Source organism: Zeus faber (assembly GCF_960531495.2).
Source record: "Zeus faber genome assembly, chromosome: 18".
Classification (NCBI taxonomy): Eukaryota; Metazoa; Chordata; class Actinopteri; order Zeiformes; family Zeidae; genus Zeus; species Zeus faber.
This window is the reverse complement of record NC_137210.1, coordinates 19,013,698-19,038,820: the sequence shown is the minus strand read 5'-3', so window position 1 is coordinate 19,038,820 and position 25,123 is coordinate 19,013,698. Positions and strand designations below refer to the sequence as shown.

General features: G+C 45.4%; 1 protein-coding gene across 1 annotated transcript; it reads right to left on the bottom strand.

Moving 5' to 3' along the window:
* Nucleotides 1–14,275: 14,275 nt before the first annotated feature.
* LOC307243740 (UPF0524 protein C3orf70 homolog A) lies at nt 14,276–24,464 on the bottom strand. The gene is made up of 2 exons (XM_080018674.1): nt 24,052–24,464; nt 14,276–16,370 (listed from the first exon to the last, which is right to left on the bottom strand). The coding sequence occupies exons 1-2, from the start codon at nt 24,233–24,235 to the stop codon at nt 15,658–15,660; spliced, it is 897 nt and encodes a 298-aa protein (XP_079874800.1). The 5' UTR covers nt 24,236–24,464; the 3' UTR covers nt 14,276–15,657.
* Between the last annotated feature and the right edge of the window lie 659 nt (nt 24,465–25,123).

Genomic DNA, 25,123 nt, shown 5'->3' with positions numbered 1-25,123 from the left:
TCATGTGGATGCAAGGGAGCAAAATGGCGGGTCTGTGTGATTCAGTCGGCCCCTCTGCTTCTGGCTACAGAAGCTGACAGCCGAGCCGTTTGATGCAGCCTGCCAGATGAAAAGCCTTTGTAATTGGCTGCCATTATAAACTGTACCATGTCCTTGACAACGATGGTTGTGGTGTCTAGCTACCTGGAGTCTAGAAAATGCCTCTTTTAGTCTTTAGTTTTTATCTGGTAGGTAAGTAACATCTGAGTTGGAAATATTTCTGTTCCTTTGCGAGAAGCATCTACAGTATACTGTATGAGGGAGTGTTTTTCTTTTCACTGAACTTCATAATAGTCGGCATTCCCCCGGAATATTATATTTAATTCCTTCAGTTGGATAAAATGGAATGTGTGTTGCTAATAAGTGTGGAGAATCCACTGTAAAGATTACCATGCCTGAGCGCTTAACATCCACACTTGTGAACGCGTGCACGCACGCACGCACGCACGCACGCACGCACACACACACAGAGCTGAGGACTGCATCTCTGGTTCTTTTTGCAGTCTTGCCACAGTTGAGCACATCTTACCATCATGAATATCATAAGGGGCGCTGTGACAGAATAAGGGCTCGTTCCGTCTCCACAGTTCACTGCAGATATGACACCTTCTGCTTGCCAGCTCTACCTCTGTAGACAACACCTGCTAGACTTGCCGGCGTGCACCGACGTTTGGCTTCCGGATCTTGAAGAAGCCCGACACCTGTGAACTGTCAAGATCAAGGAAGCTGCAAAAGCACTTTCCTGTGGCAAGAAGTCTCTCTCTCTCTGTCTGTTTGTCTCACTTTGTGGACATTCTTCATTCCACTCTTCCCCTCTATTTTGGATTTTACCTCTGATTGTAGCTCTAAGGCTCCGGGACACTTTGCCATGGATAACAGGTGCAAAGCCTGGACTCAGTGGCTCCTTTCTGGGTCACCTGTGGCCTCCATCGTAGTCAGTATGAGTACTAGACTGCCCCCTCATGAGCTATCAGCGCACTTCCTCTCCACAGTTCACTTAACCAGCGAGACCACTAAGCCAAGACAAATTAACATGCCACCAAAGGCTTTTGATGGGAAGGAGGGGGAATGTGTGGCAGAGAATAGCCAAGTGTGTTTATTAGGGAGAAAAGTCGATGTAGTACAGGAACATCTGGTCCCTCATGCCCAGTTCATCTGTTCAAGCACTTTGCTTATCCGGCACCCCCTTTCCTCCCACCCTCCCCTCTCCCCTCACCCCTCACCGGAAGGCTGTGTGAGTGACAGTAGTTTGCTGCATGTTGGTCCTTTCTCTCGCCCCATGGGCCTAATTTGTGCAAGCTGCTTTTGAAACGTTGTAAAGAAGATGCAGGAACAAAGCCAGCAGAAGGGGCTGGGGCATGTGGGAACTGCGCTGCTCCACTGTGCCTCAGTTCTGTTGCCAATTCATCTATATTCGTCTGTTCTTCTCTGAGCTTTCCCCTCATTTTGCACCAAGTGTAAACCTTCTATTATTTAATGCATCAGCATAGATTTCAGGGGGGGATGCGGGGGATACGCCCCCCTCAATATTTAGAACACGTGCATTGACCCCCACCCCCACTCCCAATAAAAACATGAAATGAGATGAATAACGCCATTTTCGCCATAAATTTATGCAGAAAAGGCACAAGTTGGTGCATACCAATTCACCAGTATGCAGGAGCGTCAAAGCGCTTAAAACGCAAAATCTCCTGGGGGAGGAGCCCCAGACGCCCCACTTAATGGGGGCGGTCCCCTCTAATCTCAAACAAAATCTACACCACTGATTTAATGATACAACAGCGGGCCGGCGTGCTGGTGTGATTGTACAAGGGTAGTAGGGCAAACTGGAGTGACTTTAATTTAAAATATGTTCTTAAATGTACAGTATATGCCGGATATCACATTTCTAAGGACCGATTGCACATTGTAGATTGTGTCGAAAAGTGCATGTATATAAATACCATATGATCTGTATTATATATATATATATATATATATATATATATATATAATTTAAAGCAACACTATGTAACTTTTTTACCTTAAGATAACTTCATAATTATTATTAAGTTATCTTAATAACTAATTATAAAAATAGACTGTTATTGAAACGTGATCGATAAGTTTCAAATTTGTCCGGTAAAATAAATTATCTTCCGACACCGGACCCAAGCTTCACGAGAGTGGTGTAAAACTGCAAACTGTAGGCGCGCCAAATCCAAAAAGTTACATAGTGCTGCTTTAAGAGGAATGATCATACTGTGTGCACCCCTACCCTTACCTACCGCTGTTTCCATCCTGCAATGGCATTGGAAACAAAATCTTCAAAGTGCGTATTACGATATAGCCATGGCTCAGGACTTTGTGCCTCGAGTCAGAGCTCTATTTTGCAAGTGAAAGTATCATACCGTGGTTATCATCTCTACAGGGGGCAGAATGAAATTGCAGTCTCTACCGTCGTGAGGGGGAGCTAGGGATCTGAAAGTGGCACCTTCAAAGAAGACAACCTGTCTATTTGGCTTGTGAAGTTCAGTCACCCCCAAAATTTAAAGTGAAATGATGCCGAGTTTTAGTATTAATGTGTCGTTGTCCAAGGGGGGCATGCTTTGACTTTGTAACCTCTTACACCTCTCCCTTGGCCAGTGGTTATAGTGACGGTTGTTAAGATGCAGCACTTAGCCTGTTAGCCCATATCTAGCGCTGTCAATGCAGCAACGACTACGCATATTGATTTACATATTGATGAGATCGCAAGTTGAAAGTCTTGGCTTTCTAGATTTTTTAGAGAGCTGTCCATGATAATAGCAGCCATTTACTCTACTATGAACACCGGCCATACACATAACATATTTTAATTTGAGTATTGTAATTAAACATTATCTGTGAGCAATGTTTTTTTTGTCAGCTGCATTTATGTCGACCTTGCACCTGGTGGGAAACCTTTTTGTAATTGATTTATTTTTCATATTTAGAGATTCAAGAGGTTTATTCGTCCCATACATATACACACTTTCATACATATATGCAGTGAAATGTCAATGCAATGCACCCGGTGATTACACACAATGTGTTCCAGACTGAACACAATAGCTACCTACCTACTTGACTAACTAACTGATTCCTAAAACATAATGCAGTAAGTCGAATACTATAGAATAAAATATATAGAATAAAATAAAATAAGAACTCAAAGTTAATGCAGGGTGGGTGTACAAAATAGAATAATGGGAATAGGCTTATGTATATGGGATAGGTTATTGATGTATATACAGATATGTGCATTAAAGTGGCATGTGAGTAAAGTGAGGTAGTGTTTGTGAGGTGTAAAGCACAGTATACAACAGTACGGCGCAGCAATACAGTAACACCAAACGACCCAGAACAGTGACACAGTATGTGGTACAGTATGCTACATACAGTACAGTAAGGTAGTGGAGCCTATGTGTGTGGCTCAGTGAGGACCCCCGGTGAGGTCAGCATTGACAGTACTTATGGCGTGCGGGAAGAAACTCGGTCTCAGTCTCTCTGTTCTCGCTGTGTGACTGCGGAGGCGCTTGCCTGACCGCAGCAGCTGGAACAGTCCGTTGTTGGGGTGGTGAGGGTCCTTCACGATCCTGCGGGCTCTGCTACGACACCTTTATTGTTGTTATTGTTATTGTAGTTATGTTAGAATAAATAAAGAATAAAGAATAAATAAAGCTATATCCATTTAATACCTGAGTTTTGAAGATATACCAACACCAGCCATTTAATGTCATTAAACACAACTGGAATTTGTAAACCATGATTCGCCCTTGACACTAGTTTGATAAACTTATCGATATTATAAACTTCCACGATACGGAAACATAGACAAAATAGTGGCAAGTTAGACCCCCTCTCTGGATTCTGTCTCCATTTGACTTCTGCCTCCCGCTCATTGGATTGTTCGTCAAAAACAACTGTGGGTGTCAGAGGGAAGACAGGCTCCAACTGACTGACGCCCGACTTTTAAAAAAATGCATGTGCTTGCTGTCACAAAGAAAACAAACCTTTATTCGAAGGCCAGCGTTGGCAAAAGCAAATGGATGCTGAGGGAAAACTGCGGGAGGTCTATTACAGCGTCTCTAATGATCCATGATAGTGAAAAATAGTCCATAAAGCACAGCAACGCCGCAGCCACGAGACAAAGGAAAATTTAATTGTCTAATGGAGTGTGTGAATGAACTCGGGGAAGGCGTGCATGAAGTTTCACCGCGCTAGAAAGACTGTTGACGATTACTACAGATGGCCCCGCTGTGAGGCGGAATACCCACAGCACATTCACTAGCTCCTATTTATAACTTTCAAATCTACAAACTGGGCTTAAAGCATATTTTCTTGTAGACGGCGTCATTAAGTTTCGAATATTTGAGCTACGTAATTTAATACAAGACGAATAAAGCAGTTATCAACTAACCCCCCCGCCCCACTAGGTGGTCAAAATCGATTGCTGTTGTACATCCACTTGCATGATGTATTTCCAGCTTCAGCCTGGCTGTTGGCGTCAAGAGTCTAAAAATAAAGCATCTGCTCTTTACAATGAAGGTGACGACGCATGATAACGCTCACATTGTGAAACAAGCCTGACATCCTGGTGGGGTGGGGGGGGGAACCATACCTCATTTTGAGAAAGTGTCTTCCCCCCAGAGGATGCAATGTGCAACGCCGCACAAGATTTGTGAGACAAAGGGGCCGAAACATATTCATCGCAGACAATCCTCGGGCCCGTGCCGGAAATGAACACGCACAGAATGTAGGAGCTAATTTACTGTAGTTTTAATCAAAACGTAAAGCGCTTGTAGCAGAACTACAGAGACATTCTACAAAAACAAGTGGATATTTTTATTTTATAAGGTGGGTGACTTTCGTTCCTTTTGCCGCTGCGCCACGCACACAGGTGGGGAGTTGGGGTGGGGGGGGGGTTGTTGACTTGCTTTTTATTCTCACGACATCTCAAGAGACATCCATCGAAGGAGTTTGGTCTGATTAAATGCATTCTCGTAAGCCGGAGGCAATTCTGCGTTAATATGTGCCACTTAAGAATAACAAGGCAATATCGCTCTGTGGAAACCTTTATGTAAACGGGGACAGCCGGGCCGTGTATGTGTTTGCGTGCGTGTGTGTGTGTGTGTGTGTGTGCTTACATGCGCGCTTGAGAGTGTACATCGTGCTCACATGTGTGTGTACAGTGTGACCAACCCACTGTAATTGATGATTATCTAATTACACAATTTATATATACACACAAACACACGCACGCACGCACGCACGCACGCACGCACGCACACACACACACCTTTTCATGTTTTATGCACTGATGCACCTCACTCAAGGTATTTTTCCCTTTGAATAAAAATACCAAAAAGACCATACAAATTGTGTCAAGTAACAATTAAGATCACTGCTGCTTGTTTTTCTTTGAAGCTAGAAATGGAAAATCCTGCTGGTTTAAGCATTGGTTTGTTTAACAAGGTAGTTATATAAATAAACAGCAATGCCACTAGTGTTCACTTCTGTAATCATGACCTGGCCCAATGTTTGGTGTGTGTGTGTGTGTGTGTGCGTGCATGCGTGCGTGCGTGCATGCGTGCGTGCGTGCGTGCAGACGCACATTACAGCCTCCAGTACAATACATATGTCGTCTATGTTCTCTGGTACTTAGGTCAAAAAGAAGACGGCGTGGTTCTGCATAAGTGGATTTGCACGGGAGATAGCTGGATGACAAAAGAGTGAAAGGCGGAGGGGTGGGAGCAGACGCGGTGATCATCTATCACTCCACTCAGGGTTGATTAGTCACGCCTGTGGAAGCGGAAGGATCAGCTGTCGGGGAGGAGGCGTCTGTAGGGGGTAGCCATGAGTCAGGAGGTAGCGGAGGACGGCGCGAGGGGCGAGCTCTTTTGTTTAGAACCAGCTCAGTCCAGGGCTGTAAAGGCTCTTTAGACGCCACGCCATCTCCTCCACTCTGATCCCGGACGGTACGGGAGAGAGACGCCTTTGTTCCAGCTTGGCACCGACGCAATTTTTCTAAACCATGATTGTGCTGGGTCCGCTTATCACTCATGCTTTTATTCCCACGTCGCCAAATGCACCAGCCCTGTGCCAAACCCCGAGCCGGTGCCAGCTCTCCCCGCTGCGTTATACCTGGGAGTCATGTCCCAGATAGCCAGCCCATCCGCCTCTTCCAGAGCTGCCGTTTCCAAAGTGGAGATAATGTTCAGGGTTTGTTTTTTTTATCAGGGATAACTTGTTTCTCTTTATTAATTCAAGACCGCTGCAGACAGGCGCAGAATGGTGAAGGGCAGGGGCACTTACATGGGGAAGCCCCCTCTCCTTTCAACTCTGTACACCCAGCAACCTTCTGTGTTTGTCTGGAGTTCTGCAGGATGTAAATATTGTTAAAGGATAAGTGGACTATTCTTCAACCCAGGCCTTATTAAAATGTTCATAGCGCAACCTCGCTCGACGCTTTACTATTGAGAATCTTATCACTCTGCTGCAGCTTCTCTACGCGATTAAATGCAGTCCAGTGGGGCAAAGTCTGGAGCCCTGAAAAAACAAGTTAATTCTCCCTCTGAAATGTATTTTTTTTTTTTTACATGTTTTGAATAACAATAATATTGCATGTTCTTTCGAACAACTTTTTGCAATTGCTGCAACTCCCTGTTGGAGGGAAAAATGAAGCAGCGCAACTTCCGGTTTCTAGTCTCTTTCTTTAGAGAAGATATACAGCAGCAAGGTGCTGATTTATGCAAAAGAGTTAATAAAACCCTGAAAAACCAGATACACCATTTTCCGGAATTTGAAAGCATTTCTTTGCGAAGACTGTCTGACTATATTGTAAGCTTCTTTCGAACATGGTTTTTTTTTAAGGCGAAAATGGTTTGCCCCATTGGACTGCATTTCACACAGTGAGAAGCTGCAGCGGAGTAGTACGTTTCTCAAGGGCGAAGCATTCAGCAAGTTTGTGCTGTGAACAGTTTATTAATTAACGATGGGAACCGACATTTAAACAAGGCCTGGGGTGAAAAATCGCAAATCTATCCTCTAGGGGGGCATTGTTGCACCTCTTTTTGTACATGCATGGGCTTATGTGTGTGTGACTACACGCCTGCATCTCTTGCTTAGGCATATGCCTCTGAATTTTCTATTTGTTTTATTTTGGTAAAAAAATAAAAGGCACAAAAGCCTGTGGAGTTTTTTTGCAATCTAAACAGTACGCAATGAATCACAATTATTTTAATTGTGCTCGCAAGTCTCTGTCTTCTGCACAAACAGTGAACGGAGCGAAACAAAGCTGGGAAATGGAGTGGTAAATAATGACAAACCACCATTGTCAAATGCACTCTAATCAACAATGGCCGTGTACAAATTCCTAGGTTTATCTTCATGTTTTACTCGTGGGTAATCCACTTTTCATGGCACAATTCAGATTTTCTGATGACAAATGTTACAACTCGACGGAGCTTTGTGACAAGGAAACGTCACGTTGGACGGATGAGACATCGCCGGTGAGAAAGCACCTTTCTCTTTAGCCATCACGGTCATCCGTCAGATGTGGCTGCGGATGACCCCAGAAATACTCCACACACAGCCGCCCTTTAAAATTTAGACAATGACTCACGCAAGCTGACGGCTAACTAGCACCCCGAGCCCCGTAATCCCAAAACAATACAAGACCCAATACTAATGCGGCAAGAAGCGGGAGCTGAACAACACTCACAGATAGATTTCATAGCTCCCATTCAAATGTTAATAGTGGAAGGGGTTGTGATCACAACCGAGCCGGGGGGGAGGGGGGTGGACAGGGCTCACACTGTGTTGAAGGCGGTGGCACGGCGCAGGACACACACACACACACACACACACACACACACACACACACACACACACACACACACACACACACACACACACACACACACACTACCCTGAGGTGTGGATAAACCATCTGCTGGTCCTCATCTGCCCCAGCTAGCAGGTTAATTTGCACAGAGCTTAATCAGATGTGTCAATTGGACACCCCTCTGTTTTCTTCCGCCAGACCCCTTTTCAAAAGCAAATTAACCATATTTCCCTCCGCTACGCTGATGACGTCATCAGTGTATTTCTGTGTGGGTCACGTGTCGTGTTTAGCATGGGGTCCTCCATCATGATTACGCCATCTGTATACTGTAGGTCGGAGTTAAAAGAAAATTCTGGTATATATATTAAATATATTTATATATCTATATACAGTATATATATGTTTTTCTAAACCTTATTATTTGATCATGGGGCGTCATCCCGAGTGATTTTAGGATCTTTTAAAAGTGATCCAGTGATGAACGAATACCGTATATAATAGCGAGTATGGGCGAAGAAAACAGAAAAGTAGTATAATAATTTGGCATCCCGCAAATAACATGACACATCCTTGATCATGATGCACAATCCCAGCTAATTTCACGCGCAAAGACTCTGAATGAATGTGAGCTTTGTTTTTGCTTTGCTGGAAATTGAAGAGCTCTGTAATCAAGTACTCTTACTCCTCCTACTCCTTAATGTTGTCCCTTGTTTCGATGCAATTTAGTGGTTGGTGTGGGTGTATAACTTTGGCTATCAAGAAAAAAATGAAAAAATAAACAACCCTCAAAATAGTCCATGGAGTTGTTTGAAGAATACCGACATCAAGTGATGGTAGAAATGTGCTTTGTGTTATAATTTCACATCAATCCAGTGGGAAAAAAAAAAAATACACTAAGAGAGGCTGTATTGAAGGAAGGACAAACCAACATCCATAAGACATAGAAGTTCAATTACCTTAATGGACGAATTGAAGTCCAGGGCAGTCGGCACGACATTTAGGATTTCTACACGAAATGATGGATTCACCAAACTGAATCCCAACGGCGAAGTTTCGTGAGATGGAACCGCGGCCCCTCAAACCAATATTCTCACGGTTGACAGGCGGCAGACATTTGGATTTAGAAAGCTTTTGTCCCGTGTTTTTCCCCTTATATCTGCTGAAGGCAATCTGGATGCGGCCCTGGCCTACATCTGTCCCACTCCTTCAGGCTTCCCTTTAGAAAGTAATCCGCCGGACTGAGAGTGGCGGCATAATGAAATAGTCGCGGTCGCTGGTGATGCCGTACAGGGCCATCAGTTCAATTGACAGGATGTAGAATCGCGGTATACAGTTTGTGATGCCTGTTTGCCCTTTCAGTGTCAAAGCCTCATTCGATTTCGCCGATTGTTGGCACAACCGTGTTGCTACGGGGAGTCTTTCATCCGAGCACAATGCTGAACTTCCCCGACACCGTTCTAACGTGGCATCGCCGGGCGTTTCCACTCAAGCTGCTCCGGCAGAGGTCTGACAAAAGGACTCTCTGTCACGTTTTCAATTGACACCGAAAGTTCCGTGTCTGCGGACGGAACGACAACAACGAGTTCTGAGCATTGAACCGGCGTCACGTACGAACGTCTCCACGGCTCGGGCCCTTTTTTGAGAATCAATCTCGTTTTTTTTTTTTGTCGTGCACCCTTTTACGAGAGGTTCGGTTAGAAGAGCATTACAGTACGAGTGCACACAGCTGGTGTTGTTTTCACAGAAACCTCGGGGCGGGGGGCTGGTAGGTGGGTGTGCGGGCATGATCCTCTCCTAACTTTTAGAAGGTGTGGTTGTATTTGTACTGTTCTTAAAAAAAAACAACAAAAAAAAAACAAGCGTAAAACAAAGGAGTGAAAGCAATGTTTTTTAGGGGTTTTTTTTAACAACATTGCAGTATACCAAAAAGGAACCCCGCATACCTCGCATCCCCCGGTGTGTTTCATGTGATTCAGACATTCTCTGGTTGTGTTAAGCACCCCGTTGCTTGGCTACGATGAAAACATCAAATGCGGCATTGTGATAAAAGACTAGTATTAGTGTGATGTGGAAATATAAACCCTGGGAATGTTGTGTGTTCATTAGAGACCGCATTATCACCTTCAAATCTGCTTTTTCTTCTGTTTGCATTCACGTTACACACATCTTTCCACAGTATGTCTGTAGAATATACATTATATACATTATCCAACACTTATGGCACACCGTATAAGTATATAATATATGCTTGTGTTGTGTGTGCATATAAATGCCAAATTTTATTTTATTTGTATTTATATAACATACAGTATGTATTTTATCGATGATATTTCCTTCTTCTTTTGTTTCTCCTGTCTGCCTGCGCAGCCCCGTGGAGTCATTTCACTGCACATCGTGCTCGTACGGGCGTGCGGGAAACACAACTTTAAACTCCTGAATTTCCTTTTCACGTTGGAAGCCCGGCAAAGACGTTTCCTCACGTCCTCGGTGCGTTTGATGGGATTCAGACCTCCCCTGCTTTCACGCCCGTCAATCGGCTGCCGTCAAAACATTCGAAGCAATTCCGAGGTAAAGCACAGGGCTTTTGGTTTTTCCGAGTGGCAATGTGACTGTTTTCATTCGGCATCACAAATGCACTTAAAGTCATTTTTATAAGATATGGAGATACTCTCCGTTCGATTTTCTTCTGACACACTGTTGACCGCATGCGACGCCGTGCTGCATGGCCGCACCGTACATATTTTATCCGATACGATTCCGTTCTGAACTGCGGAACGGGCGAGGGCTGCGTTGCAGACGTGCTGCACGATCGGGACCTTACGTGACCATCCACTGTGCGCTTTCTTCCAGTTCCACTTGAACAAAGCCGGGCATCAAGAGATACCCCCCAGTCGTTCTCACGTAACAAATCAAATTAAACACTTGCTGACATTTCCTAAGTAGTGAAGGGATTCCTTTTGTTCTTTTTTTTGAAAAGGCTTCTGCCGCGTGGAAAAAAGCGGCGTTTTTTCTCTAAAATGTACAGTAAAACCTGAGCCCGCCGGTAAGGTATTGAACGGGAGCCGAATCGTTCTTTGTGCCGCACGTTTCGGGGAAGGAAAAAAAAAGATAAATAAAATCAAGTAAAGCTCTCCAGTTCCATTTCAGAGGAGAGACGAGACAGTGGCAACAGAAAAAAAAAAAAAGCAATGAATATTTTACAGGCTGGTAGTGTTCAACAGCACCCCGGGTGACACTCAGGCGTTTATGGGGCTTATCAGAGAGCCATCGCCCATCCAGCCCCACCAAGGCCAACAGCGTGGCTGATTGTTTATCAGCCACCCCCTCTGCCTGCTCCCCTCTTACCTGCATGCCGCCCAATCACGGGGATATTATGCCTGAAATTGAATGGATAAATGGACACTTCTGTATTTCAAATGGAGAGTTATGGTCCGACATATTTTCAGCTCCGTGTATTCCATTTTTCAGGGCGGCCATTTCTTGCTTTCTACCTGTAATGTTCTGTTGGAGTGGACGTGGACTTGCGTCGTTCTGCTTCTAGGTCGCCGCTTTTAAGCATTTCAGAAAATTGCGTAATACGGTGGTGAAAGGACGCAAGGTCACCCGTCTTCATAGTAACAATGTCACATTCTTCGGCGAAGAACAAAATAAACACATAGGCACAAGGCGTCAGCACATCCAGGAAATGGATAACTATTGATTATTATCATTATGATTGGTGCCTGTCGAAGACGCCTTCTCTCAATCGCTTTTACAGTTTGAGATACGATACGAATTTAAGATAACGCTTGATCCTTGGGGGGGGGTTTGGGAACTATACTGTTACGATCCATCCGGAGGGAACATATTGTTGGAGGAAATTCAAAAGAAAAAAAACAGGAAATGGTTAAATGCAGTGTGCGGTGTACAATTGGTAATAGCCACAGAGAGGGTGAAACACTCCACATCCTCTGCGGCGCTGAGCTCCACTTGTGAAGTGTGAAGTCCTTGTACAAGGGCGTTTGTTGTGTCGTGGGTGTGCGAGCGTGTTTGTGAGTTTTCATCTGCTCTCGGTGCTTGTCAATCCGGAAGAAGAGCTCTCCCACCTCGCCACAGGGCCGGTCAAGCAGTTGTTGTCCCCCCCCCCCCCCCTTTTTTTTTTTTGTTTTTTATAATAAGGGCCGTCGGTATTCCAAATGACAAGTTACACATCTGGTCTACCAGACTGCGCAGACGGACACACACACACACACACACACACACACACATTGAAATCCATCTTGGGTTTTTGCACGATCTTGCATCACCGTACTTCCAATTGAGCTTCCACTCCTCGCTTTGATACTTTTTTTTTTGCCTTCAATCCACTTGATTTCTCATAAACCGGCATGCTACTGTATATGTACATCTATCTTTCTTCTCTTCCTTTTTTTTTCTTCTCTTCTGACCCCCCCCCCCCCCCTTTCATCCCGTCATCCGAATGCCGGGAAATATGTGTCAGCCTGCGCCTCCCTTCGCGGAGTAGAATGTAGAATGTACATTCATATAAACTAATTAGCATTTCATTCCAGCCCGGGGTCACCTCTCGCCACTCGCAGGGAGCTCGGGATCGATACTCACAATGCGGTGGAAAAGAGGAGCGCGGGGAAATCAATCCGGGGGTTTTCGAGCCCCAAGGTGAGGGAATGCGATCGCGTCGGTCTCGTCTGAAATCAGCAGTTCCCCCCCCCCCCCCGCCGAGCGCAGATCGGACGGGGAGGCGGGAGAGAGAGAGGGGTGGGGGGGGGGGTTGGGGCGGTCCTCGCCTCATTCCGCTCACCCTTTACCCTCACTCACCTGGATCAATACGAGGGAGCGCGGGTGAGGCTGGCAGGATCCCCGGCTCCTGCCCGTATCGAATTTTTCTGGTAGCGGCGTCGTGCGCCCTCTCACCTCCGCTGCAATCAGGCGGCCGCTCGTCTCCTAATGGGCTTCGGCGGACGCGGTCGACAGCGATTTGTTGGTGTTTTTTTTTTTTTTTGTTTTTTTGTTGTTTTTTTTTTGTCAGCACTAATTTGCTCCGCTCTATAGGCATCGCACGGGCACAACACACGGCGCAAAAAAAACCCCACGAGCTGTTTAAAGAACAGTTAACGCCGACAGGAATGTGAAGAATATGAAAGGAGTATTCCACTTTCTCGGCGATCGATACTGGAGGAAATGATAGAATAAGGTTTAATTTTTTCACGTCACCCGCACCGCGTCCGGCATACCAGCATTCATTTTAGTGCCGATTGAGTGTTTAGTTGGTCGGACTCCAGTTTGCTAGTTTGATTTTATTTAATCTTTTTTTTTATTTTTTTTTATCTTATCTTACATCGGTTTCGTCTTTTATGTCCATGCTGCTATTCTTCTTTGCTTTAATATAATATATTTTATATAATGTCTTTTATGCCTTACGTAAAGCACTCTCAGTTACCCTCGGGTATAAAACGTGCTGTACAAATAAGCTTGCCTTGCCTTTAGTATGTCACCAACCGTAGTATGTGAAAAGCACCAGGGTCCTAATATGGTGATATGGTTAAATGTTGTCCTCAAGGCCGCATTACTGTAAAGTAATGCAATTTAATAAACTTCATAGATTGTTCTACTGTAGCTGTTCTGTTATAACCTTGTTGGTTAAAATAACCCCATTACTACTGATTGTTTGTCAAATAGTTCTCGTGTGTAAATATCTTATGAATTCTCATCCTCAAAATATCTATCGCGGCATTTGTCAGGGTATATTGCGAGATTTGATTTTGTGTCATGGCCCGGCCCTATGTCGGAAAAGCCATCCATCTTTTTACTCACATACACACATTACATTTCACTGCATATATGTATGAAAGTATGTATATGTATGTGACAAATAAAAAATCTTGAATCTACTAAAGCAGGCCATAGTATCAACATGTAGTATGTCGTATGTAGTACGTAGTACGACATTTTGGATGCAGCAGCTGGTATTCGCCTCCATCACAGGCGTCTGGTGTCGGGTGAAAGTTGGACCGGACCGTTTCATTGAACCCAGAGTGTTTGTGTTGGTGTTATTTATCCAGGAAAACCGCCCTCACATATTAAAACCAGAAGGCCGAGGGGGAGGAAAACTGTCTTCTTTGTTTTTTATTTATTCATATGAAAATAATATAACGGTAACAACAACATAAGAAATGCTTTGAACTGCAGTTGGAGGTGACTGTGTTCCGTGTATCTAATTCAGGACGGCTCCCGACTAAAAAAAACCCCAAAACATCCCAGTTGACTCACAGTCGTGAGCTTTTTACCCATTGCTGGAATATTTGGATATTACAAAGTTATTCATCTGCTTTTAAACCCTGCAAATCAATGCAGCAATGCAAAATGACTAATTTACGTGTACGGTTGAGCAATTTTTTTATCTGTGAAAATGTATATAATACTAGCCTTTCTATTTCCTGGAAGTAGTTATATTAACAATGCAAACAAAGACTGGAAAAGAGTTTCACACATTGATAAGCCCTTAGTCATTGAGTCGACCTCTGAGCCGAGAGTCTGCGAATGAACTAATACAGGACAGCAAACTAATTTCATAATTGAGTTGTTTTTATATAACATCATGTCTATGACAACATTACAATGATAATTTATCATAATATTTCTAACAATATACTTTTTGACCCTGGATTGCTCTACTCGGTTCTCCACGTGTAAACGCACCGTGAACGTCTCCTGTCTTCGGCGTTGTTCCGGGAAGGATGGTCGTTTGTGTCGCAGCGGGGGGGGGGGGGGGGGGAATAAACAAGCGTCTGCAGCATCCACGTCGTCTCGACTTTCTAAGCACTACATTTACAACGGTGACCGACTGAGGGCTTAAGGGGGAATCCCCCCTCCCCCGACTGAGAAACACGCCTCCACTGGCAGGTTTGTTAGGACGGGAATGTGCTTCTGCGTAATCCTTGATTGTCAAACAATAACCCACCTCTCTGGTGGTGCCGGTAAAGTGCAGACAGCTCCGGGCCAGCGGCGGTACAACCTACTTAAATCGGGGGGGGGGGTTGCTTTTACAGTTCGAGGGTGAGTAGTAAAATTGGTTTAAAAGGCGGATGTGTTTCGGGCCCGTGAGAGGTAGGTGGCCTTTGAGTGATCATGTCGGAGTGCTGGGGGGGTGCTAACAGGTGCGGGGTGCCACCGACCAGAGTGCAAATAACGGCGGGCTTCTCTGCCTCTCGAACCTCGCCGTGGAACGCGGCCGGCTTCCTGAAACACAAGTGGAGAAACACGAGGAACGACGTCACTTCCTATTGCCACCGAGAGTTCAGGTCTCCGCTCGTCCTCTTCTCTTACCTTCTGTCTTTTTTTGTGTACGCGATTCTTGTTTGTTTACGCTATTTCTAGCTCCCTCCGTTGTTTTTCTAGGCGACGGCTTTGAGATAGTCTGTTTGGTTTCGCCGCACGTGTGTTCGATGAGCACTTTTTTTTTTTTTTTTTCGACCTTTCCTCAGTGGAGAGAGGGGCTTCTAATTCATACCATGCAGGACACGCGGTCAAAGGAAAGGCATTGTGTGGGAAGAGACGGACAGTCCAAGTATCGGTATTTCCTGGCCACTCCTAGCTGTGCACATTTCGACTGACCGCAAACAAGCAAAGCCCCTGGGGGCTTTAGAGATGGTAGGGTTTCAAATCTATAGGTCCATCTAAAATAAATTCTAGTGTTTTTTTATTTTTTATTTTTTTTATTTCCAGTAATATCTGGTTGTGCCATAGGTGTCCTCCTACAGAGCAGCACATCAGTGTTACACAGTTGTTTCAATCTTCTCAATGATTTCTATCATTGACTTGGAGGGAGAGAGCAGCGAGCACTCGTCCTGGTCCCAGAGGCTTCCGGGGCTAGAGTTTCCATCCGTGCTGAGCTCGTCCTCGTCCTCCTCCTCCTCGGTCTCCTCCTCGCAGGACTCCAGATAGTGGACGCCCAGCGCGTTGATGCCGGAGTCCTCGGAGCTGGACGGGGAAGAGCAGTGGTCCATTTTGGGGCCCTTCACCTTGTCCACGGGGCCCGGGTGCTTGTGCCCGGGGTACGCCGCCGGAGCCGAGGGCTGCGCGTGTCGGGCCGGCTGCGTCGGCCACGCCGCCTGCTGCGGGGGTTGGCTCGGGGCTTGGGGCACCCGGGGAGCGGGGCGCACGGCGGGGGCGGGCGGCGGGGAAGGGGGCGGGGGAGTGGGTGTGGGCGGGTGAGGCGGCTCGGGTAAGGGAGGCGGGGGGCGTTGCACGTAGCACATCTTCCCGTTGATGCGCTTGACAATGTAGTCGTCCACGAAGAGGTCGGCGATGACACAGTACTTGGGAGACTCCAGGTGCGGTGGAGACTGGAAGCAGGGGGCGATCTTCAGGAAGCGCTCGGCCAGAGAAACGGACAGGTTGATGGTGTTGCTGTATTCCGCCGCAACAGGGGGTACAGCTGTGCTGGGCAGCTGGCACACACTGGTCATGGGCTGGTACACATATTTGCCTAAAGGACAAAAACAGACAGAGAAAAAAGTGTGACGTGAACAAACAAATTTTGTCTTTCTCCCGACAGTGCGCAGCTGCAACAGGCCGTAGTTTATTTTCAATCTGTTTGTTTCCCTTTCATTTTAAATGTTACAAGGTGCAGAGTCGGTGTGCCTATTGTACTTTCTTATTTTCAAATTAAAATGCCGGTTCCCATGATTAATAACTGTTCGTAGCACAACCTCGCTGAACGCTTTATCATTGAAGCTTCTGACCATGCTTGAATGCAGTAACACATTCAATCTGCTTTTTCAAAAATGGGAAGTCCTTGATATTGTTGGACAGTCAAAAATTCGCGAACTTCATTTTCTGAGCTTTTTTGGGGGATTTCTCAACTCGTTTGCACTTTGGAAAATCCACTCTTTTGGCTACATCCACGGTAATGTAAGAGACTAGAAACCGGAAGTTGAGTAGCTTCCGACTGGCAAGATGCTGTCGCAAACCTTGTGCTTTAGTTGCAGCAATTGCAAAAATCGTGTTCAAACCCTGTTCAAAAACATGACACACACATGACTTACCTTTTTTAAGGCTTAAATATTTGTCCCATTAGACTGCATTTATGCACAGTGAGAAGCTGCTGCTTTTAATAGTCAGAAATTAGGGTAACCAACATTTTAATTTAAAGGCTTGGGCTGAACAAATAGTGAACCTACTGTATGCTTTAATATGAAAAAAAAAATGTGTATGAGCCATTATTCATATGAGTTATTTGACATTTAAATGTTAAATAATTGTGTAACACGCCATAAAGAAATTGATAAATCTAAATGAATTGTGCTGCAACCCCCGATATAATTGGGATAAATTAATTAGAATAAATGTCATTAAGAGATTGTTGAATAAGCCTTTAGTAAGGTAATGCAACATGGACGTAAAAGAAATGAAACGAGAAAAGAAATGTCTCGTTCTAAATGCCGTTCATTGTTTGTAGCCTCCTCAACTTGGAGCCGCGGTTCCTGAGTAGCTCAGATGTGTGTTTAGCTGGATCCCCGGAGGGACAGAGACTGTGGAAGATGACAAGCCCTGCAACCCACGCATCACTTCCTCGCACTCCGTGTCCTTTTTCTTTTGTTTTACAGGCTGGTGGGGGTGGGGGGGACCATTCAATCAAAACCCTTTCCCCAGGTTACACTGAATGCTGTCAGAGCTCCCCGAAGTAGAAAGGCTTTGCTTTGCATTTGCAGTTTTGTTAGAAAAGTGAGTTTGTAATGTTGAATGGACATTTAGGTTGGGGTTTACTATGCCGCACACAAAGGAAAAAGACCAACTAGCCGCGCCTACTAGAGCTGTCACAGTTATTACGTTTGCGCTGATCGGGATCCTTTTGTGAAATCGCTACATTCCGCAATCATATGTTTCCGTCCGAATTCACGAAGAATTTTAAACCAATGCCAGACGCGAGGTTAAATAAAATGAGGTGAAATCAGTCGGTTTTCATCTGTTGGATTGAGGAAAATTACCCAAATGTTTACGTTTCAACGCCAATAAATGGCTCTTCTGCAAATAGGTAGACGCCTAAACTGAACAAATCAAGACAGCTACATTTATAATCAACTAAAATTTGATGATCGTGCAGCCCAAATACCCATCAAACTTGCGTCATGAAACACAACATTTTAATTCATTTTTTATCCGCACTTACTGAGTGTCAGGTATTCTGCTCTTATAATAATAATAATAATAATAATAATAATAATTGCTTGATGCTAGCTGGCAAACATACCTTTATGATTACAGAAAAAAAAGTATGTAATTAGTATATCGTTCTTTACGCTGACAGAAACTAGTGTCCATGGTTACAACCAGTGATCGATTAAGTGATTTAATGCAACAGAGGGAAATATGGCAGGATGGGATCAAGAAATATGGCAGATGACGCCCACAGGCCAACAGACAGAAAGAAGGACCGCAGTCAGATCCGGATGGAGAGACGGACAGCTGGAGCTTCATTAATACAGACAGACAGGCAGCCGGGTCAAAACTTAATGAGCTTGTTAACTGGTCCAGAGCGGGAGGAATAACTGATGCGCTCCTAGGCTTTTAGAGGGAGATTGCATCCAAAATATACCAGAACGTTTGAATACACAGTACAATGTGGGAACATAACCGGTTTTCTCGGTGCAGAGACAGAGGAAGTAGGACTATTAACAACCCAATATCTTCACATGTGCACCCTGCGCTCTTCATTCGCAGCGCTCGCATTCTCGGCATCTTGAACAGAGTCATTCATGTGTCAAAATATTGACATTCACTCTTTCGTTTTCTGGCTATTTGTATATGCATCCGTTCCAATCTGGAGCCTCTCCACCGTAGCGCAGCGCCGCTGGTTTGAACCGAAGACTAAAGAAATCTACGGACACAACACCGGGTCGTCGAGTACTAGAGGGATGCCCCCTGCATCCTCCCACACTCATTTTTGCTCCCGGACAAACTGTGCACACAGAACGACCGAAGCCAAACGCCAACCGACAGCCGGTGGAGAGTGAGGATGCCGTACAGGCGGCATTGATATTCATGTGGACTCTGGTGCTCTGTGTGGCCCCCGAAAGCCAGAGTCCTCGCATGGCAGTGTCAGTTGTTTAGGGAATCTCTACTCCCTTTCCTGTGTGTGTGTGTGTGTGTGTGTGTGTGTGTGTGTGTGTGTGTGTGTGTGTGTGTGTGTGTGTGTGTGTGTGCGTGTGCGTGTGCGCATGTGCATGTGTGATACAGAGAGAGGGAGAGGTCAAGGGATTGAGAGAAGGGGAGTGAGGGGGGGGGGAACATCCTCCGTCAAGCTCCGGCGAAATACCACGGGGAATAAAACCCAGCAGGTGGGGGCGCACGGGGAGGTCCACCGTGGCTCCGACTCGGTGCTACCCTTCCTCGTTTCCTCCGCTGCAGAGGCCCGGGCCTGCGGCTGGCCAATGACTGGAGAGTCTGGGGTTAATGCAGTAGCTAGTCTCCGTGAATAATGCAGCATGAAGTCCATTTTTTCCTTTTGCCAGAAAAGAGCTCAGCATCGCTCTGTCCAAGTCTCATCTCAACTGTCAACTTCACTGCCGCGGAATATGGTCTGGAGGGCGAAGCACCGACGGTTCATGGCTGACGGGGCTGCTAGTGGACCACGCTCAATAGTTGAGCCAATGAGCGTCCACTGACTTCTGTCCTTTGATCAAAGCGGCCATGTTTCCTTGCCAAGCTATCCTTCCATTTTGTCTTCTTCTTTTTAGTTTTTTTTTTACTCACAATTTATTTTTGGATCCTCAGAGTTCCGAGCGCCTTCAAATAGAATAGAATGAAATGGAAGTAGAATAGAATAGATCAATCGATTTGTTATCCATCCGTTTGAAAGCGGCGCTTCTAATCGGCATTTGGTCTAAAACACTGGAGGAAAACTATTTCCGTGTGCGTCCCGACAGCTGCTATCGCTGCTATTATTGTCCGCTCCCAAACTTCCGCTGCTATTGTGGTCGAATCTTGTCCAACAATGGGTCTGATACCGCACAGAGGAAGGCCGGGGCTGGGAAGACGGAACTCATTGAGCCGGCGCAGATAAAAAAAAAAAGCTATATTCCTGCTTCCCCTTTTCATGGAGGCCGGCCCCCCAGGCAGGATTTCTATTCGCTGTAAACTCCCCATCCATCAAAAGTATGAAAAGCATGACATCACCTTTTGTGTCCTTTAGATGACATTAGATGACATCACAGCCTATCTTTCCCAGTTGAAAATAAACACCGCAAAGTGTTTCATGGTATGGTGTAACTGCCAAGGCCTGGGAAGAACGGATCTGATGTCCTTTTTTTTTTTTTTAAGTCAGAAATGATGAACCATTGGAGGACAGCGATGCCTGCAATATTGTTCCCAAACACGAGGAATCAATGAGGAAATGCCCCCTCAGGGCTGTGCCATCCATACATTGATTCTTATGTAATAAGGGAAGGCAAAGTAATCAATGTGTCAATCAATAGGTCCGTCGAATCAAAACAAGTTTTTGCTCGGGTTCACATTTTCCATTTGAAGTTCAAAGGATGAGGTTGAAGACAGACGAGGGATGTTTGGACTCGGCACACGCCGTGCTCTCGTGCGCCAATTCGTCGCATGTCTTATCTGTAGGATGGAGAAGAAACTACTTTCATTTTTTCACTGTGTAAAAGGGAAGATGACAGAGCAGCGGCTGTCAGTGGTGATTGCATGCTGTTGATAAGTTCTCTCGGTGCTGCTAATCAGTACATAAAGTATCTGAAGAAAAGGGGTGTGTGTGGGGAGGGGGCAGGTGGTTTTAGTGCTATTTTGAGTGAAGGCTCTCATCAGACATGGCAACCTGGCGGTAACACTAAGCACGTCTAATTGCGGCTATTGAGAGCGACTTGGGCTGATGTTGTCACCAGCTGGATGCACTCGCTCTCCTGAGCCCAATTACAGTTTTCTCTTCCCTGCGACCAAAACAAAGCCGCCGCCACCACGCGTGAAATGGGAAATTGTGGTAGTTAATAATATCCCCCCCTTAATTCTCCTTGAAAATATGCCCGATTTCACAACTCGTTCGCGGGGGTTGGAGATAAAAAAGATGTATCCCCATTTTTTAATTTTTTTTTTATAATGTGAAATACTAATGTGTGTTTACCCCAGAGGGGAGGAGGCTCCCCCACCCCCCCGAGTGGCTGCTCTGGAAGGTTTTCCGAGTGGAGGCTGAGACGAGGGGGCGCCATTGATTTCTATGTGAAGCCATTTGAGACTGTGATGAAGGGATGTATAAATAAACCTGACTTGACTCGAGACTTGACCCTCAATGAGGAGGGACTGAGATTGCGTTGGCCAACCCGTCACTTTTCATCAAAGCAATCAGGACATAACACCGACTAATATCACTGATCCTACCAATGTCGATTGAGTTCATTTCTGTCAAACCACCCAATCATCTCTACGCTAATAGCGGCCTTTTAATTGTTATTGCTTTTAAATATTTGTTTATTGTAATGTTGTATTCTCTTGGATAATTATAATTTTTTTCTGGCTCTGTTTCTTGCCCTGGGGCTGCAGATGTGAACTATCTGAGAGCTAATTCTGCTGGAATTATTTTATATATATATAAATATGTTTTGCATGGTCCCTGTTAAATAAAGGATAAACTCAACTAAAATCTGCACGTGCCCTCTGAGAGCATAGCACCAGCAGGCAAAAACAGATTCTGGAGTTCAATAATTTACAGCAGCACTAATGGAAAAGGAAGTCGAGGTGCAACTCAAAAGGAGAATTTCAACCGGGCACGGATGAGATAATAGAAAATATCCTGACTATGACTCCACACCAGCGAGGAAAATAACGTGCGACTAAATCCGACCGACACATTAAAAGTTTGCGTGTGTTTGTGCCTGAAATACCATTAAAAAGGCAATTAAAAAGAGGCTGATTACCACAGTTCCCTGTGGGTAGAGCAGAATGATCAGCCTCTGAACAAATTCCTTATTATGAGCCACAATTGTGGAATATGTTGGGAGGGGAATAGCAGCGAGGGGTGTTGTTTGGCTGCTTTGCATACGGCGTTCCCACACGCCAGTGGAGCGCGGGGCGCGAGCAGGACGGATTCACATGCAGGAGCACGACGCCATGTGTCCCTCACAGGGAGCCCTGCGTTACGCCTGATTCAGCAGTCTGAGCCGCCGACCACTGTTCCGAAAGCCGAATTACACCAGAAACAAAAACAAAAAAAAACAAACAAGAAACGGACGGAGGTGGGGAAGCTCCATTGTGCCGTGACGGCTTCTTTCTTCCTCTCCAGCAGGAGCGGGGCTTATTCAAATAATTGGGAGGGAGGGGGGTCTGTTATTCACATAGAGGAATCTTCCATAGAGGAAGATTTATTCTGGCCCGGAGTACCGACGTGGAGCAAGGCCGGATACAAATTGAAACAAATGATGCAGCGGGAAACAGGCTTTTTAGAAAGAGAAACCCGGGTAGGGTTTATAATAAACACTGGATGGGATTTATGTTTTTTTTTTGTTTTTCTTTTGCCACATCAGATATTTCAAATCACGAGGCCGACGCTGGATAGGAAACAGGCTTCTAAATCCAAAGATTATACAGCAAAGATTACAATGTGACCTGTACAGTCACAAACCCTAAGCCGACACTGTCCACTGGTGACAGAGAGGGAGGCGAGCGGCAGCGCTTGTCTTTTACACTGATCTGAGGATTTCGGAGCCTGCCAGAGATGGGATAAATAAGGACAACTGAGAGAGGTGGCCGTTCTATCAGGCGGTGGTTGAAGGTGTGTTTTTGTTTATTTCCCCCCTTTGGATACATCTCAATAATCGGCGTTAAAAATCATCGGTGTCAAGTGGGGAACTGTACACATAACGATAACATTTCATCAAATGGTGTCTGGGGTAACTGGTGGTTTCTAGCTTGGACGCTCACGCTTCAGGCTGGAGGAAAATGGCTTGGTTTTAAGGATGTATTTTACAGGGTTCACAGTACAAATACGTGAATGACTTGACATGTAAAACATGTTTAGGAACATAATATCAATCCATTAATACACATCTGTCTGTGTGTAACAAGTCCAGTTTGATGACTTGTCTTTTTTTTCATGAACGGCATCGGAAAAGCGAGATGATGATGATGTTGGTACATAAATAAGAATTATTTATGAATGTCACTCCCTAGTCAGATCCAATCTGAGATAACATGGTGTCATTCTGTTGATCCTAGGTGATACAAACAGTAGCTATATGTGTATGGAATGTGATTTCCCGAGACAAAATCAAGAGAGAGGTTGTGATTCCATCACGCAATAAAGTTTCTGACGCAAAACAATCTGTTTATAAACCATTTCATCGTACTGTAAGCTTGTATATTCATTGCTTGGGTTCCCCCTGTCAAAATCCTTTGAGCTACAGTATGATGTCAGAGTTAAGTTATTTCACTGATATCCGGCTCTCCAGATCTAGTAGAATTTATCCGTGAATAGAGTTTGGCAAAACAAAAAAATCCAAATCTGCCGATTGCATGATGCAATATGCAGGCTTGTTTTGCACTTGCCCTGTTGTTTGATAGTATTAATACAAGGTTCCTACTGCCTTTGGGAGCTTTCATATCCACATCTAGTGTTATTAAAGGACAGATGCTCTGTCAGACTCAACAAAGATGGATAAATTATACATTCACATCCAGACACGCATCCATAAACCATGAGCCACACACACACCTAACTGAGCCCCCAGAACAAAGATAGACTATCATAGGAATATCAGCAATATCAGTATAATATGAGCTCTGGGGTTATTGTAGAAGGAGCCTGATTGATTGTGCACCCTGAGAGGTCCAACATCTCCACTGGGGGTTGTGGCTCAGTTGGTTAGTTGGAAAATCCCAAGTAACAATACAACAATATTGTACGCTCGAGATGTCTGTTTTGTTCTGCATTCTGTTATTGTTTGGCCCGTGTACAATGTGGGGTACCACTGCCACAGAGGTTGCAAGGCAACAGAACAATGGAGAATCCTGGAGATTCAAACCACAACTATTCCCATGCATGCAATTCCCATCTATTTATGACGTCATCGACTGTAAACCCCCGCCGCCCACATCGTGCAGGTGCGTGCATCATCCTGCACGGCACGGCACGGCACGGCATGGCACGGCACGGCACGGACACTCACAGTGGCACCATCCCAGGTGGCAGCACCAGTGCAGCTTGAAGCAGCGTCCGTGGCTGTGCGTGGCGCAGGCGGAGAGCCCGTCGCACGGCAGGAAGTCCGGTCGCCCCGCGCAGCTCCGGGCGAGAGCCTGCGCCTCGTCCAACTTGTCGCTCTTGGGACACTTCTGCGCTCCGGAGGCGGCCATGCCCACATTCCTGGGATCAGGTGGACGGAGACCTCATGAAACGCCGCGGGTTCCGAGGAGATCCGGGAGATCCGAGGATTCTGGTGTGTGGGTTTTTTTTTTTTTTTGATTAATTCTTCCGCCAAAAAAAGAAAAGGAAAAGCAAAAGCAGATCACCCCGACGGGGCGTTCATTTTTTGGGGAGCGCTGCCGCCAGCCCCGCTCCGCGGATCCAGACGTCCTGCTCAGCCCCTCTGTGCGCTGGGAGTGGAAGCTGCGCGTCGCCCTCTCAACTTCAGCACCGAACGGGAGGAGTCCACGAGTCCAACACACACACACACGCACACACACACGCACACACGCACACACACACACACACACACACACACACACACACACACACACACACACACACATCTGCCTTCCCACCGGTGTGGAGGAACACCATCCTATAGGCTACTCCAGGAATACACACGGTGATGCTTTAAAGTGGTAATCCGCAAGATTATTTATAAGAATAATAAAAAAAAAAAAATAAAAAAAAAAAAGCCATATAGCTCAGATTTACTTTTGAAGAAGCAGACATTCAATGTGCGTGTTTTGCGTGTGTTGCCATCGTTGGTGGCGGGGTCCGCCTTTTCCGGTAAGAATTGCACTGATCGGGCACATGCAAGAAGTTAAAGGCAACCGTCATGAATTAGATAAACCGAGTTGTGGTGAAAGTGAAAGTGGAAAAAAAACAAAAAAAACAAAAACGTTTTGGAGCAAAGACCAGGCTAAACCTAGATGTTGGGCAAAAGAAATGGAATTCTGGGACTAGCAGTGTAATCCACCAAACATGGAAGTTCTTATGGATTGCCACTTTAAGCTTCAAATTTTAATCAAATGTGGTGAAATTAACATTGATTT